General features: G+C 38.4%; 1 protein-coding gene across 1 annotated transcript in view; it reads right to left on the bottom strand.

Annotated features, from left to right (window-relative positions):
* LOC109139006 (protein unc-13 homolog B) overlaps positions 1 to 14,967 on the bottom strand; it is a 105,410-nt gene that overhangs the window by 1,710 nt on the left and 88,733 nt on the right. Inside the window, exons 12-13 of the mRNA XM_027273847.1 lie at positions 3,464 to 3,513; positions 3,260 to 3,335 (exon numbers count right to left, since the gene is read on the bottom strand). Coding sequence (XP_027129648.1) covers positions 3,260 to 3,335; positions 3,464 to 3,513 — 126 coding nt within the window. The remainder of the gene's footprint in view (positions 1 to 3,259; positions 3,336 to 3,463; positions 3,514 to 14,967) is intronic.

The following is a 14,967-nucleotide window of genomic DNA, read 5'->3' as shown; positions in this document are numbered from 1 at the left end:
ACGCGCGCACACATCCATACACACACAAACCCAATCAGGAGAAACAAGAAGGACAGAGGGGTCCTTCAAGTAAGGGAAGACCTTATCTTATAAGTTCTTTCAGTGAGTCAGCTGTTGCACGCCAGTTGTTTATGGTAGTCTCATTAGCGCCATTAATTCTAGCAGTTGATAGTTCTAGATAAATTACATCTAGAAAAGTAAGTGCCCAGTGTCTGATGGTGAGAGAATGGCGAGGTTTCCATCCTAAGGCTATCAACTTAAGCTATACAAAAAACTCAAAATTCAAAGGCAGTGCACTTTAAAGCTCTGATGCACCTCAGAAATGTCCTTGAAATAGATTGCAATTTGATACTGCATCCTGTGATTCATCAGCATACTGCATATCTCTTTACTTAAAGAAACTTCTTTTAATGAAATGTTTTTGATAGTTGGTGTGTTTATTTTTTGTTATTTGACATTATAAATGTCAAAGACAACAGAAGAAGGACAAGACTTGTTTCCCATAGTTTCCATAGTAATCCTTGATGTAGAGAGAGCAAATATGCAGGACTCCAGGTGACTACTGTACTATGGACCACACAGATCATCAAAGATATTACACACTTAAGTGCTTAAGTGCTTAATGAGGTGCTTATTAAGCTCTCCAGCTATGGCTCACCTCATCATCTTTAATATTATTTTTATAATACCATGACAAGAGAAAAAGTCAAGGTACAAAATAGCTGAAATGTGCCCAGTAAAGGGTCTAAAAAATGTTGTGGTGTATGTGGTTGGGTAAGATGGACTGGGCACAGGTTTGCACTGAGTTTTAAATTAGGGCAGCATAAATCTTTTGAGATAACAAGAAAGTCTCAAAACTTAGACTTGCAGGAGAAAATGTAATCACTGTTCTAAATTCATACGATGGCAACAAAAGTGCCTAGTGTGTGTTTACTAAGTTTAACAACATGTTAAAGAAGTAGCAAACTCAGGAAAAATGATCACATTTATCCATTTATATGTTGTAGATTTTATTCCTTGTAATGTTATATCTTTGTGTTTTGCTTCTGTTGGCTGTTATAGTTCATCTCCAAATTGTTTCAGTCTCATTTGCACATACAGTATTTGTGTTCCTCTCCATCAATCTCGCTTCTGTCTGTTTTTTTCTCTTCATTGTGTAAGTTGGCATACTAAATGTGGTTAGACTAGATTGAAGAGAAGAATAGACAAGCCTTTTTATCTCTTTAAATGTCATACTGTAGGTGTTTTTTTACTCAAACTTCTGCTGTGTGACCTTCTCTCTGAGAAAGTTCAAATCAAAGGAGACAAGTTTCTTTAATCATAAGTCAGTTTTTTTTAGATCCCAGTGGCTGAATATTCACAGCTCTAACCACTCAGATACATCTCAGCCTAAAGCCTGTAAAGTAGAGACTAAAGGGAGAAAGACACAATGAACCACAACAATTATTAGCATTTGTTTGTGAGAGTGGCAGGTGTGTTTTTGACTTGATGAATCACAGCAAAACAAGCCTGTTAATTAAAAAAAACAATCAGAGAAAAAGCTTCTCACTCACTAAGCATCAGTTGGCTGTAGGAAAGCTTAAAGCATTTTCCAGAAGGAATTGATTTTTCCTGTGTTGGTTCGAACATTTTGAAATACATGGGAACAATGACTGATATTTGTATGTGGGTGTGCTTGTGCATATGTGTGAATCCACACACGAACTTTGTGTAAACACACATAAGAAAACTTCAGACAGGGCAGATTTAAATGCTTTGCTACAATGTGGACTATTAGAGAGTTTGAAATGAGGACATCAATCAAATAGTATAACACAGTTTTCTTTTACTCACCATAGCCTGAGGGCAGTCGAAGGGAGGGAGACAACATGCGCAAGCAAAGAAAACAAGAAAACAGCAAAGGTTACACACAAACAGGTTCCCCTCTGAGAGTTCAGCAGTATCACCTTGAATCCAGCTATTTAGTGCTTGTAAACAATTATTCCACGGCAGGTGCCACTGCAGAAGTGCTTCTTCATACAGTATCTATCCTGTATGTAGCCTGCAAGCAATCATTCCTGAAGGATCAGATCAGCTGATTGAAACATGTAAAACACTGGTATCACTCAGTCAGCTTGTTAACATGACTTTTCTCTGCTACTTCCAATGCTGAGGCAAAAACTAACAGGCCGTTACAGCTAAAATCTATAACCCAACGGTGTCGGAGCATCTGGTGCACAGCAGTCCCAAAGAGAAAGAAAAACAGAGTACACATTGGCAATCCAGCAGCACAGGAAGCCTGCACCATTTTTGTGACTGGTATATAAACAAAAATCTACATCTATATCTCTATGCAAGTGGAGGAGTTTATAGCTGCTGAAGAAAGAAAAGTGAAAATAGGAGTATTATTTTATAATATACAGCTAAAGATGATGATATACAACTTCTAACTATACAAATGGACAATAAGGCTCTTCGAGATTAAACAACCAGGGGCTCTGTGACAAAGTGGACCATTTATATGTATACCTGTTGTGTTTCTTACAGGCTCATTAATCTTATATAATCTTAATATAGTATTAAATTCAGTGTGAAATGATCTAATTTCTGAATCTGTTTCGTTGTTGTTGTTCATATTCAGGAAATATATTATCAACTAACCAACACACGTAAGGGAGTTGGACAGCACTGGCTGGATTAAACTTGCCAAGCCTGTTATGAATCAATAGTGGAAAATGGAGAGTATCTTTGGTCACAGTAGCTAGTTAATTTTATTTACCAAATATATATATTTTTTATTTTAAACCACAACACCATATAAATACAGTAAGATTTTCAGGGTAAGTATGCAACATACGCAAGACAAACTTGACCGTGTCAGTAATTTGTGACTTAAGATAATTTCAGTTATGTATAAACAGTATGTATACATATTAAACAAATGTCTTGAGTTGGGAGACTTGATTGCACATGTTATTCGTTTTGTATGAACACCATGAGCAAAGTGTCATGTGACTTCACCTTCAAAGATACATTTACAACTTGTTAATATATTGCTTAACCTTTTAAATCTAATTCTAAATGTTCTTCAATATAAGGTTTTACTGTTTCGATGTAGGAGATGAATTTAGTTCAGTTTAACATACTCACTTCTGTCCTTGCTCTCCACTTAGTCAGTATTGATGAAAAAAAAAATCATTCTGGCAATGCTTAGTTTAAGCTATGAAAAAGTCAAGGTTTGGCAAAGGCAGTGAGCAGATATTGACTGATGTGCACTTACCAGTTCACTAACAAGTGGAATCGGCCTCCTCTTGCGGAGGTCTGGCATGCTGTCAATGCCAAACGGTGTGTTTCCTCTGTACAAACAAACAAACAAATAATGTCAATAATCAATATTTAAATAAAGAAAATCCAGGTGCAAACACTGTAGCAGGATATCTTATTCTCTATTTACACACACAGATACCAAAAAGTGTTTACTGACCCTGGCTTGGCCCATGGGTGCTTGCTGGGGTCTCCATCTTGATCTCGGCTCTGCAATAGCATGTCAAAGGTCAGGAATTTAGCCATTTGAAAGCTGACAGCTTTTATTGGTTTCATGACACTGGAGCATGCACAAGCAACAACAAAGAAAGAACAGGAGAGAAGCAATTGGCCTGTACTGGTTGGTTGAGTTTCAGTTCTGCATGCCAAAGAGGACATTTGAATCAATCATATTGCCCCACTGCATATATGAGCATCATAAATCTGCTTTCACCTTGTGTAAAGTAAACACCTACAAAACCATACATACGCCCAGTAAACGGACACCGAATATTGATTTTGGCTTCCTAAGAGTGTTTTGTGTGTGTGTGTGTGTGTGTGTGTTTGTGACAGTTAGTAAAGAAATACCACAGCTTGACAGATTCAACATGACTCAATATTATTTAAGATATTGTGTCCTAATCAATACTGACCTATTCCTGTGTGGCATTTTTATGACAGCAAATGTTATTAAAAGGGCACAGATGTACTGAGGCTGACATGTAATGGAACCTAAAGCTATTTCATTAGCATTTTCCAAAAAATGACAGAAAGTGATATAAACAAAAGAGAGACAAAGGCATTAGAAAATGTTTAAATAATATACAAAAAAACTGCACAGAGAGAACATCTTCTTTAAAGGACGTCATGTTAATAATGTTAATGGGGGAGAAACCACAAAAGAGGTAACCTGATCTCCATCTTGACTTCCATCTGTAAAATAGCATAAGAGGAAAAAAGAAAAATAGTCATGGTCAATTTTGACTCATCGTGTGAAATAACAAAACACACCATGGATTATTCAAGTTGTTAAAAATACTTGAGTAATTTAAAAAGCAGCGCCACCACAAGTTTTCAGAGGGAAGGAAGGAGGTCTGGGGTCATAAATGTTTCATTAACATGTATAATTTATCATGAAAATGGCTCTTAATATTTCCCTTCCCCTTGCTCTTTAATGTCAAGCTTGCTTTCCAAGCAGATAATTAATGTTTTCTAATTCAGCAAATGGCTGCTGCTGGAGCTTTGAAGAGAAATAAGGGACTCATGAATGGCCGGTGATACATTACTCTCAACGGGGTAGAAAATTATAGTATCAGCAGAGACCGTTTGGTACAGTAAATACTCAAGGGACCGTTTGGTACAGGGGCTTATTCATAACTGCTTGATGAACATACCCAAAGAAGACACTGGCGGTTATCAGTGTACATATTGCACTGCAACTGTGACAGATCAAAGAGTTTCAACAGTGAGAGTTTACAGTGAGAGAGTCAGTGAGGACAAAAAGGTAGGATGTAAAAGGAAAGTTTGCAAACCAACAATACTTTTTTGACCGCTAAATGTTGTATAACATGTATCAGTTTCAACATAAAATCATGAAAAGAAATTCAAGTAACTCAAATAATTGAAAATACAAAAAATATCAATGCCAAACAAAGAAAGATCAGTGAATCAAAATTAATGAATAACTTATTTACTGAAATGAAACAAGAAAAAAAATGCACATGATGAAACAAAAGATGATTTCAACTTCTGTGCTGACTACCTGGTTCAAAATCATCCTGAGAGAAGGTCGACATGGTCATACTGGCGAGGTTGCGCCTGGTTTCCCTTTTCTCCCGCAGAATCTGCTGAAAGGTCCTCAGGCACTTTAGCCTTCGTTCATCCATCTGGCTTATCTCTGTGGGTTTCTTTGCTTCATCTCCTTCTGCTTCATCCACTGGGGCCACAAAGTCTGTGCTGGATGGCTGTGGCACCTCATTTTCTCCCTGCTCCCCTGGTACTATAGGTTCATCAGCCAAGAGGGAGACAGAGAGGGATTCTGTTGTGGTGCATTGCGAAAGCTGGGCTTTAACCATTAGATCTGTAGGACCATCTGTAGGACCATTTTCAGGGCCTTCTGCAGGTTGTTCTGTAAGGCCATCAGGTGGAGGCAGTATTGCAGTGCTACTGGAAATTGGATCAGGGCAAATTGAAAGTTCTTCTAGGCAAGGGGGAATCTTTTCCGAACAGGTAGGATGTTGGCAGATGTCTGTAGATTCCAATATAAGGCTGTTGTTGGCTTCTTCAGGCATAGGTTCCACAGAGAAAGTATCTAATTTGTCTAAAGTACTGTTTATGCTCAATTCCCCAACAGTAATACCATGGTCAACCACATCACCTTTTGGGGTTTTATCAGATTCAAATTGTGCCTCATAACATAAAGGTTTTGAAGGCAACTCAGCTGGAGGAAGGTCATAAGGCATTGCTATTTCAAAGTCTGTTTCCTCTCCAGGATTCTGGGCTCCAGGTCCTTCAAGTTTGCGCAATGCCCCCCGCAAGGCAGAGCTAAAATCAAGTACAGCTCGGCCTATGCGCTTGACAGTAAAACCACCAGCTTGGACATCGGCACTTCCAGGATGAGGGAGTTGGTTTTCTAAGCTTTGGTTAATGGCTTCATTCTCTTGGATGAATGTCCTATCCACATCAGCTACAGTGGTACATAAAGATGCCTCAGCCCATGTCACTGCTGAAGACTCTTCATAGGCTAAATAATTTTCCTGATAACTCTCAGCTTGACAGTCTACTGTATAGCTCAGGTCATTTGATTGACCATAGTCAAATTCCCCTGCTTCTCCATCATGCACATCAACTGAATGGTAACCAGAACTTTGAGGGTAGGAAAAATCTACAACACAATCATATCCTATAGAGGGGTTTTCCAGGCTTGTATCTTTTGGGACATGAATCCCAGATTGTGTTTGAGGCCTTCTCCTCCGTGATTGCCATTCCTCCCTGCTAGAATTGCTAGCAGGTGAGTTATAATGTTTCCCAGAGCGAACAGAAAGATGTTCTGAGCTTCCTGTGGAGCACTGCCCTGATGTACCATATCCTCCTGCACCTCTGTAGTGATCCCAGTTACCAGCTCCTTCACAGCAAAGAGGGCTCTGACCTTCCTGCACCTCCAGGCTATTGCCCTGGAGATAAGCAGTTTCCCTATGCCATACAGATTCCCCAGTGGCAATGTGTGGTAATCCGGTGTTAGTCCAATGTTCTTCCCCAACATCGGCTTGTTGCTGCTTTCTTCCATGACTACAGGATAGTCTCTCTAGATCTGACTCAGACTTGGAACTATGACCAGAAGACAAGGAGCTGGTGCTTGGACAGTCTTGTCCATCCTGCCTTTCCAGGTACCCAAAGCTTAGTTTTCTTGCTATGGCACCTACTGGGATATCTGAGCTGTGGTCAGAGATGTCCTCTTGTTCCTCCAGTTCCTGGTTATCCACTGATTCAGCAATTGGGGACACAACAGACTCTTCTGTCCTTGGTAACAGTAATTCTCCATGGATGCTATGGCGCTCATTGCAGACTTGAGGAAACAGATTTGAATGAGACTTTGGCATTGCACTCCCTAAACTACCATAAGCACTAGCTGGCCTTCTGCGGGTAGATTGTCCATCCTTGCATCCTACACCTGACCAGGTTCCAGCATGTACCCCTGAACCTGACTTGTTGCTAGAACGAATGCCTTCAATCTCCAACAATACAGCATCTACACAGGATGATACTTCATCAACTGACCCTCGAACTGAGGTCAGGTAATCCCTGAGGTCGGAGATTTCCTCCTGGATCTTGTTGATTCCCCTCAGCTCTTTAAGAATGTGCTCAATGACAGCACTTGACTCCTCCTCTTTATCTTCATCCTCTTCCAGCAGTGTACCTGGGAGAGCTCTGTTGAAGTTGTAGTCCACACAGTCACCAGTGGAATAGGGTCTCTTTGGCCGAATACAGGGTGAAGCAAAATCCCTTCCAGTTGCTCCTGCAAATTTAGTGCTATTTATGTCTGGGCCTATTTGACTGTAGTGTGGGGGTGTTCTCATCTGCTCAGGAGTTGTCCGAATTTCACCCTCAAAGGAGATACGTTTCCGATTTGCTGGTGATCTGCAGCTTTTATGCTGCAAAGTGCAGGGTATTCTTATACATCCCTCTCTGTTCAGCTCCACCTCTCCTACACATGGTGGCCCCAGTGGTACTCCATGTCCTTTACCATTTGACACTTTAGGAGAGTAGGCTTCAGTCCTGGGACTAACCTTTGGATATACGCTTCTGTGCTCCTTTCTGCCCTCCTGTGCTTCCCTCTCATCGTCCTCAATACCTGCATAATAGAGGTGCGAATCTGGGACATGGTGGTCTGCAGAACCTTGCAAGAGACGATGTATTTTACCCCGAATGACTAAAGCTACCCTGGGGTTTGGAGCCCTCTTTTTGGGAGAATGGACTTTTGCCTTTGTGCCTCCTTTAGGGGCAACACCTGATCCATGTTGTCCATTGAAGCGATTCCTGGAGAACATATTCTCTAGAGAGCAGTCTGTCCTCATCTAGTTCCCCACATTGTCGGTCGGAGCTACTATCAAAATGCCCCTGGTATCATAGTTCATTACTCAAGTCAGTTAGAAGCTTATTTACTCCAACCACTTGATATCAGTGATCCATAACTAAAATGGGAAGACAGAGATAAAATACTTGTAAACATTAAAACACTAACATCCAAGACAATTGAAAACTAGGGAAAAGAGGATTATCTTCTTTATGAAGATAATCCTCTTAGCCATCATCAAAGAAACACTATACTGCTCAGATTTATGTCAACTTTAAAGGTATAAAATCATATAAAATGTGTAACTAGGAAAACAGAGGTATAATATAACAGAATAATAATATAATATATAATACATATAATAGCTTGTACACTCATTCATGCAAATTATAGAACACAAAAGTGCTGTATTCCCATACACATTTACCCTCCTTTCCCAGAAAGCAGAAGGTGCATACTTTATGTATAATATGATGACATTAACATATGAATTAACAGATGATTCTGATGATATATTTTCATTCATTTCATCATTTCAGATTATATTTTAAATGTCGCTACTCTGGTGAAAAAAAATCATACTACTACATACTCACCATACTGGAATTAAAATGTTTTGGGGTTAAGTCAACCTTCAGAACACACTCACCATGTCAGAACAGACTGACCATATCAGTTAAATTTGAATAGTTCCCCTGCTGAATTGCTAGGTAGGATCTATTTATGTACATGTATAATAGAAAATGAATAAACTAAATTCTTAATAGTTCTGTTATTTGTTGAGTAAATACTAAATGAAAGGAATATCCAGGTAATGAATATGGCATGCATCTTGAGGTTTAATAGGAAATGGTTTGGACGTCATAGTAACACTGTTCCAGTTAATTGAAAAGCAATGCAGCTCACAGGATGTTATAATGATTTTTTTTTTTTTTTGCTGTTAATCGTAAATTGTGAACATTCTTGGCTATAGATGGTCTATGTTGTTGCAGTAGATATTACAGTAATGGTCTTTTACTAATCTCTCTCAATTGCCACAACTTCCACAACAAATCCTTCTCAATTTTCTGTCTTTTACACACACATGCACACACACGGATACAATGATATGCGTTATGGAATTTTCTATCCTTAGGTTACACAAGGTCACGTGTGGGCCTTGAGGTCCTCGGCAGTATTAATTGTTTGGCTTTGATTGGGAACAGTAGGTGCCAGCCTATCTCAACACTGTGGGTGTGGATTGCTGCCTTCTTAGACATAATGGATAGCTTGCTGTTTTCGTTCCAATTGGCATAAATAGACAACAGTGTCTTCAGACTAGAATATACTGACAATAACACCTCCATGGGTAAAAACATTCTCTTTGACTAATTCTGGGCGTATAGTATGTGTGGTGTGTGGTGTTATCTTTGGGTTTAAAGTCTATCCACGAGCACGAGTTCGGCAGAATGTGAGAGTGACTCGGCACTTCTGATGTACTTTGAGAGTGTCTCTAATTCTACCTTGGCCAAGCGTCAATAAATATTACAGCATAAGACATCAGAGGCTCCTGAAAATCTCTTGAACCAGATGAGATATCTAAAACCATTCACTGTAATTGGGGCAAACGCAAATCTCAAAGCTAAAATCACACTAGGTAAACTACTCATTGTAACCAGTAACAGTATACTGATAGCCTGTCTTACATTGGACATAAAAAGATGAATCAGTGTTTACCCACTTTCAGTATGCAAAGCTGAGGCTTCAGTTTTTGTTTTCTTAATGATTTATTTCTTGTTAAACTTTAATAATAAACATCCCTTTCCACCATCCTTTTTGAAAAAATGGTGGTTAACAATACATTTTACATTAAACAGGTAGCAATATGAATGGGTGCAACTGTAGTAACCTGTACAAAATGTTGTGTTAAATGAGAATGAAAATTCCTATAATGATGAAGCGCATTGAATTAAACAAGAAAATCTACTTCAGAGAGCTTTGGAGTCGAATTAGAGACTACTATAGGGGAATGCTTGAGGACAGACATGGGCAATTATAGTCTCAATAAACACAACAGAGAACTCTGCTGGAGCTAAGCATTTGATTTAGAAAGGCCAACTGATACAGATCCTTTGCTTTGTCTTTGCTGAGCTCACAACCAGCTAGCCATATTGTCAAAATGAGCAGGATACAACTTAAATGGACATCACTGTACTGTTTTAAAAGGCAAACTTTCACACACATTATGTGAGATCAAGTCCTCTACATAATATCCCCATTCCTTTAATTTGCTCTTACTGCTTGTTAAAATTATGCTTTTTCTTTCTTAATCTTATTCTGGTTTACACCATCTTTCTGTGATCACAGAGGAACTATAACTCTGACTGTTGTACGCTGTTGTATTGGCTGTTTGTAGTGATGACTACCTACTAAATGCCTTAAGTTTAAATACAATATTTATTATCAGGCACTTTTAAATACGCATAAATGTCTTACTAATTATTTAATATTTAAGGCTAGAACAGACTAGATAGTTAGAGCTGTAAAATATGTAGCTGAGAGTAAACCTAAAAGAGAGTAAAATCTGTGATCTGTACAGTCATTCTTTAGCATTTTTCATCCTCCTCCATCATTTGTAAATTAATTAATGAAAAAGATTAAGTATTCCTAATTTTATTTAGGAATAAGAAAAAAATATGTGAACTACTCAATACTATAGATACAGAGTGTTAAGAAAGTTAGTGAAGAAGGAGTTGTGAATAAGTAATTAGGATGAAAAATGTAACAGACTTAAATCAATCCACCACATTAAGGCAGATGTGTCTAGATTCAGCTTACATTAAGTTACTGCACTGTAGAAACCTTTAGGCTTAAGTTCAAAAACCTGAAAACCTGTCTTCTCAGTCTGATTCTGACAAAGCAGCATGAGGACACTGTTATCTGCTTTTTTGGTTGTCACAAATTTCAAATATTAACCTATAGAAAAAACCTAATATCCGAAACCGTGTCTTCGTTGCCTGACTTGTGATGTTTATTCCATATTTTAACAAGGCAGAAAAATGTGGTGATGCTTTTGTTTACTGGTAGCATGACTCTAACTGGTTCACACTGGTTGTGTTTTTTTTTCTTTCTTCGGAGCCTGGTTGAGAGCAGCTGGCTGATGGCAGGTTAGGAAGCTGCATCATCCCCATCCCACCCTACTGTTAGTGAGCTGTGGGGAGGATGGGAGGAAGCTCTGGGCAGGTGCAGGGGTCTCTTAGCCATGTCAGGGCTCCAAGACCTCTATAAATATGATGCTTGTTTTTTGTTCAACCCATTCAAGCTCAAAGCTCTTATTATCGAAAGCTATAATTTGCATAACATTACACAAGACAGCTTCTTTACATTATTTAGTTTAATCATTTCTCTGCATCCCCTTCTCCCTGTTCTCTTTTATATTCTATTATTTATGTCTTCTTGTTGGCAACGCTACCTTGCTTTCTTTCTCTGTCATTTTACACTGGACACGACCCAAAGGAGAAAGTCATACTCTAGCCAAAAGGAGAGATTTTCTGAGTGTCTGCTTCAGTGCCAGCAAATGACAAGGATTACTTTAGAGATTTACCTCTTCTTCTCTGGTGAATAGTGCTGCAGCATGCATTCATGTCAAAGCAGAAAAAGTAAAAGAATGGGACATCAACTTGTATACAACTGAGAAACATCCATGTGTAACTCATTGGAATGACCACAAAATAACAGTGATTTGGGATAATTAAATTAATTAGGTAATTTACAACAAAACAACATTATTACAATTTCCTGGTAGCTACAGAGGGGAAATGGACATCAGAATTGATAGATTGATTGCTTTGTGTCCAGCATTTGTACACAAGTTGTAAAAGATTTACACCAACAAAAAAGAACCTGGACACATAGACAACATTTCCACATGCCATACATGTAACCATAAGGTGATTTAAAACTCTTTTACTACCTCACATTTCACACTAAATCTAACATGAATGTGGCATGAAACAGCACTTTCCCAGACTTGATAATTAGAGTGTCTCTACTGAAGAGACAGGTATTGTTACCTTGCTGTGACTTCCAAGTGCATTCATATTTATGATTTGAAGACTGTGGCAGTAAATTTGAGGTAATATAAAAATTAAATGAGGAGCAAAGCTTGGAACAAGTTGTAGGTTTGCCTTCCAAGTGCACTGGCCTTCTTCCTACCTGTCTGTTAGCCTCAGTCTATGACACGAGTAAAATAGAAGAGAAACTTGTCTGGCTGTAAGCCACTTTCCCATTTAAGGATTAAACAGCATTTGCACACCACTACAGTTTAACTGCTTTGGGCTACAAATGGTTGACCATTTTGATTAACTGCAGTTTTGTATTTGGTTTGCTCTTGGCACAATTACACCCAACCTTGGGCTGAAACCACATAGTCATGCAGACTTTATTTAGTATCATGTTACTCTGTGATGTTACAGATTTTGTTACATTAGAGGGCAGTAGAAGAGATCAAACCAAATGTGATACTAATTTCAATAGGCTGAGCATAATGGACGAATAATGGCAACAGTCTTTGCTCTAATTTAACAATTATGTGCTTCTAACGGTACGAAAACATGGAAACACATAGCTAAAAGTTAGTTTGAGCATTTTCTCTTTATTTTGCAACAAGTCCTCATACATAAGACAGAAAATAGACCATTTCTCAGTGCCAAACAATGAATATGATTCTTCCAAAATTATGAACTGCCAACTGCATGGTTATGGTCTCCATAAAAATACTCAATTAAGGTTAGACAAAGATTGTGTTTGTGGTAAAATAAGCTATTGTTGGCTATTGATAGGAGAGAATTTCATGCAACTTCCAACTTAGATGGTAGCTATAGAGCCATCGTCATTATTTTCACGACTGCAAGATGTCACCTGTCAGAAAAACAAATCCAGATAATTTTTAGGCATTTCTTTTTTTTTTTTTTGTTTGAACAAATGACCAATGTTGTTGTGTTTTTGGTGAGGTTGTTTCTCATAACTTTTAACCACAAAACCATACTAAATGACAGTCAGCATTGCATACTCCTATAAACATACCCCTTGGTATTGTTTCTTGTAGATAATGAAGGCAATGATCTACCTTTTAACAAACCACATGACAACACTGTTAAAAGAAGAAAAAACAATATTTGGCTGAATCTATTGACATGTGCACAAAGACTCAAACTTCAAACTGATAAACTGATCTTGATCTGTTGCTCTGTATAAAGGTGCAATATAAGCCACTGCTGTTACATTGTGTGATAGTGAATCTGCATTCACACATTACAGTCAGATTTGCTTATGACCCAGACGAGTGTTGATGAATTTATATTCTGAACGATGGGCACTGCAACTGTTCTGCCAGGAATATGACTGAGCTCATCAGTTTAGTCAAAGTCCTAAATGGCTTTCTTCTTGACTGGTCCAGGGGCCTTGTAAAAGCTCCTCAGCATGTTTCCTTTTCAAAGGCTGTAAACATATTGATCAGCGTCTTACAGTAAATGCTCTCCTGTAACCAGGCAAACAGTCCTGCCCTTTGTCAATATGACTATCAATCAAAGAGGAGGATTAACAGCCAACATATGTTTTCCATGCCACCTTGCATGTTACATGTTACAGAAAATTACCGAACTTACAGGTACACTCAACAGCTAGAAGGATTGGTCTGATTCCTCAGCAATTTAAATTTTTCTGACATAAAACGCAACTATATGTGGTAGTAATGCAGGATAGATGCAGAGAGCAGATTTACAATGGAAACCATATAACAGCAAGAAAGAATGTCCCAAAAGAAAAGCCTTTCTATTAATATACATTACAGACACTACACTACCATGAATAAAACAGCCACAAAAGGTGCAAGCTTATTATAAAAACAACATATCCCTACACACTATGAGAATGACCTCTGATTGCAGCAAATGATTTAATCAGTCCCACCAGGATTTCGTGGGCCTTTTTTGAAATAGTTGCGGCCTAAAATGCCTGATGTTGCATGAGGTTTTCAAAAGAATTGCAGTGAAAGTTGCAGTGCTTTTTACATTTTTGTTGTGATTTTGTTGCGGGAGGAAGTGAAAGTTGGCCCCGGGAAGCGGCGAGGTCCGGACGGGCGGGTGCTGTAAAGCTCCCACCTTTGCCCTTGAGCCTTTTCAAGCCGACCCAGAGCCGGTCGCAGCGCACCGCCACGGAGGAAATTGCGGAAGTTGCGGAAAAATCGCGGTGATTGGTTAAAATTGCAACACCGCCCCGAATTCATGGGGATTCACTAAAGTTGCGTTGAAATTGCAAATTGCAACATCGCGAATTCCTGGAGGGTCTGTTTAATCTCTGCAAGTCTATAACTTCAGTTCAGTGCTTTAAGGTAAATCCGCGTAGTGGAAAGTAAAAAAAATGAAAAATCGAGCAGGACTTGATGTGGACTGAAGATATCTCTGTCTTAATTTGACCCCTGCACGAAACTGTTATGGATATTTTAGTGTACCAATGTTACCAATGTACTAATCATTCACAGGCATAGTTTAAACTTTATAGGTGAGCGCTCTCGTAGCTCACTTGTTAGGGGGTTTCAGCCCCAACGCATGGCCTGCAGCCATGGAGGCATTTGTCATGGAGAATGAAGATAAGGTATTAATATATATTTGAATGTAATTAATGCATAAAACATAACAGAAATACTTGCACTTTTATATTAATATCAAATTTTAGATTCATTTTTAATAATATGTGTATTACTGATACTTCACAGGAGGACTTACTTGAAGATAGTTACATTAACAGAAAAAATGTCTTTGTAGTCGGTTACAACTATATTGTAGTATGCTTTATGCATGAATAAAAACATATTAATAACTGTTTATATACTGCTTATAAATGCAAAAAAAAGTAAAATAAAATAACTGAAGATGTTCTTTGATGACTATAAAGAGGGGGTTTTGGTTGTTGTTTTTTGTTCAGTGATCTATATCATGGTTTATCTGTGTACATTCTTATTCATCAAGACTGCCATAACAAATATAAACTCACTATTCACAATTCAGCAAACTTCACAACATTCAAGTATCAAACAAGATGTCACTGATTGAAGTGGTTACATGTGTCTCCTG

Source organism: Larimichthys crocea, chromosome III, assembly GCF_000972845.2.
Source record: "Larimichthys crocea isolate SSNF chromosome III, L_crocea_2.0, whole genome shotgun sequence".
NCBI lineage: Eukaryota > Metazoa > Chordata > Actinopteri > Sciaenidae > Larimichthys > Larimichthys crocea.
This window is presented reverse-complemented; position numbering and strand designations above follow the sequence as displayed.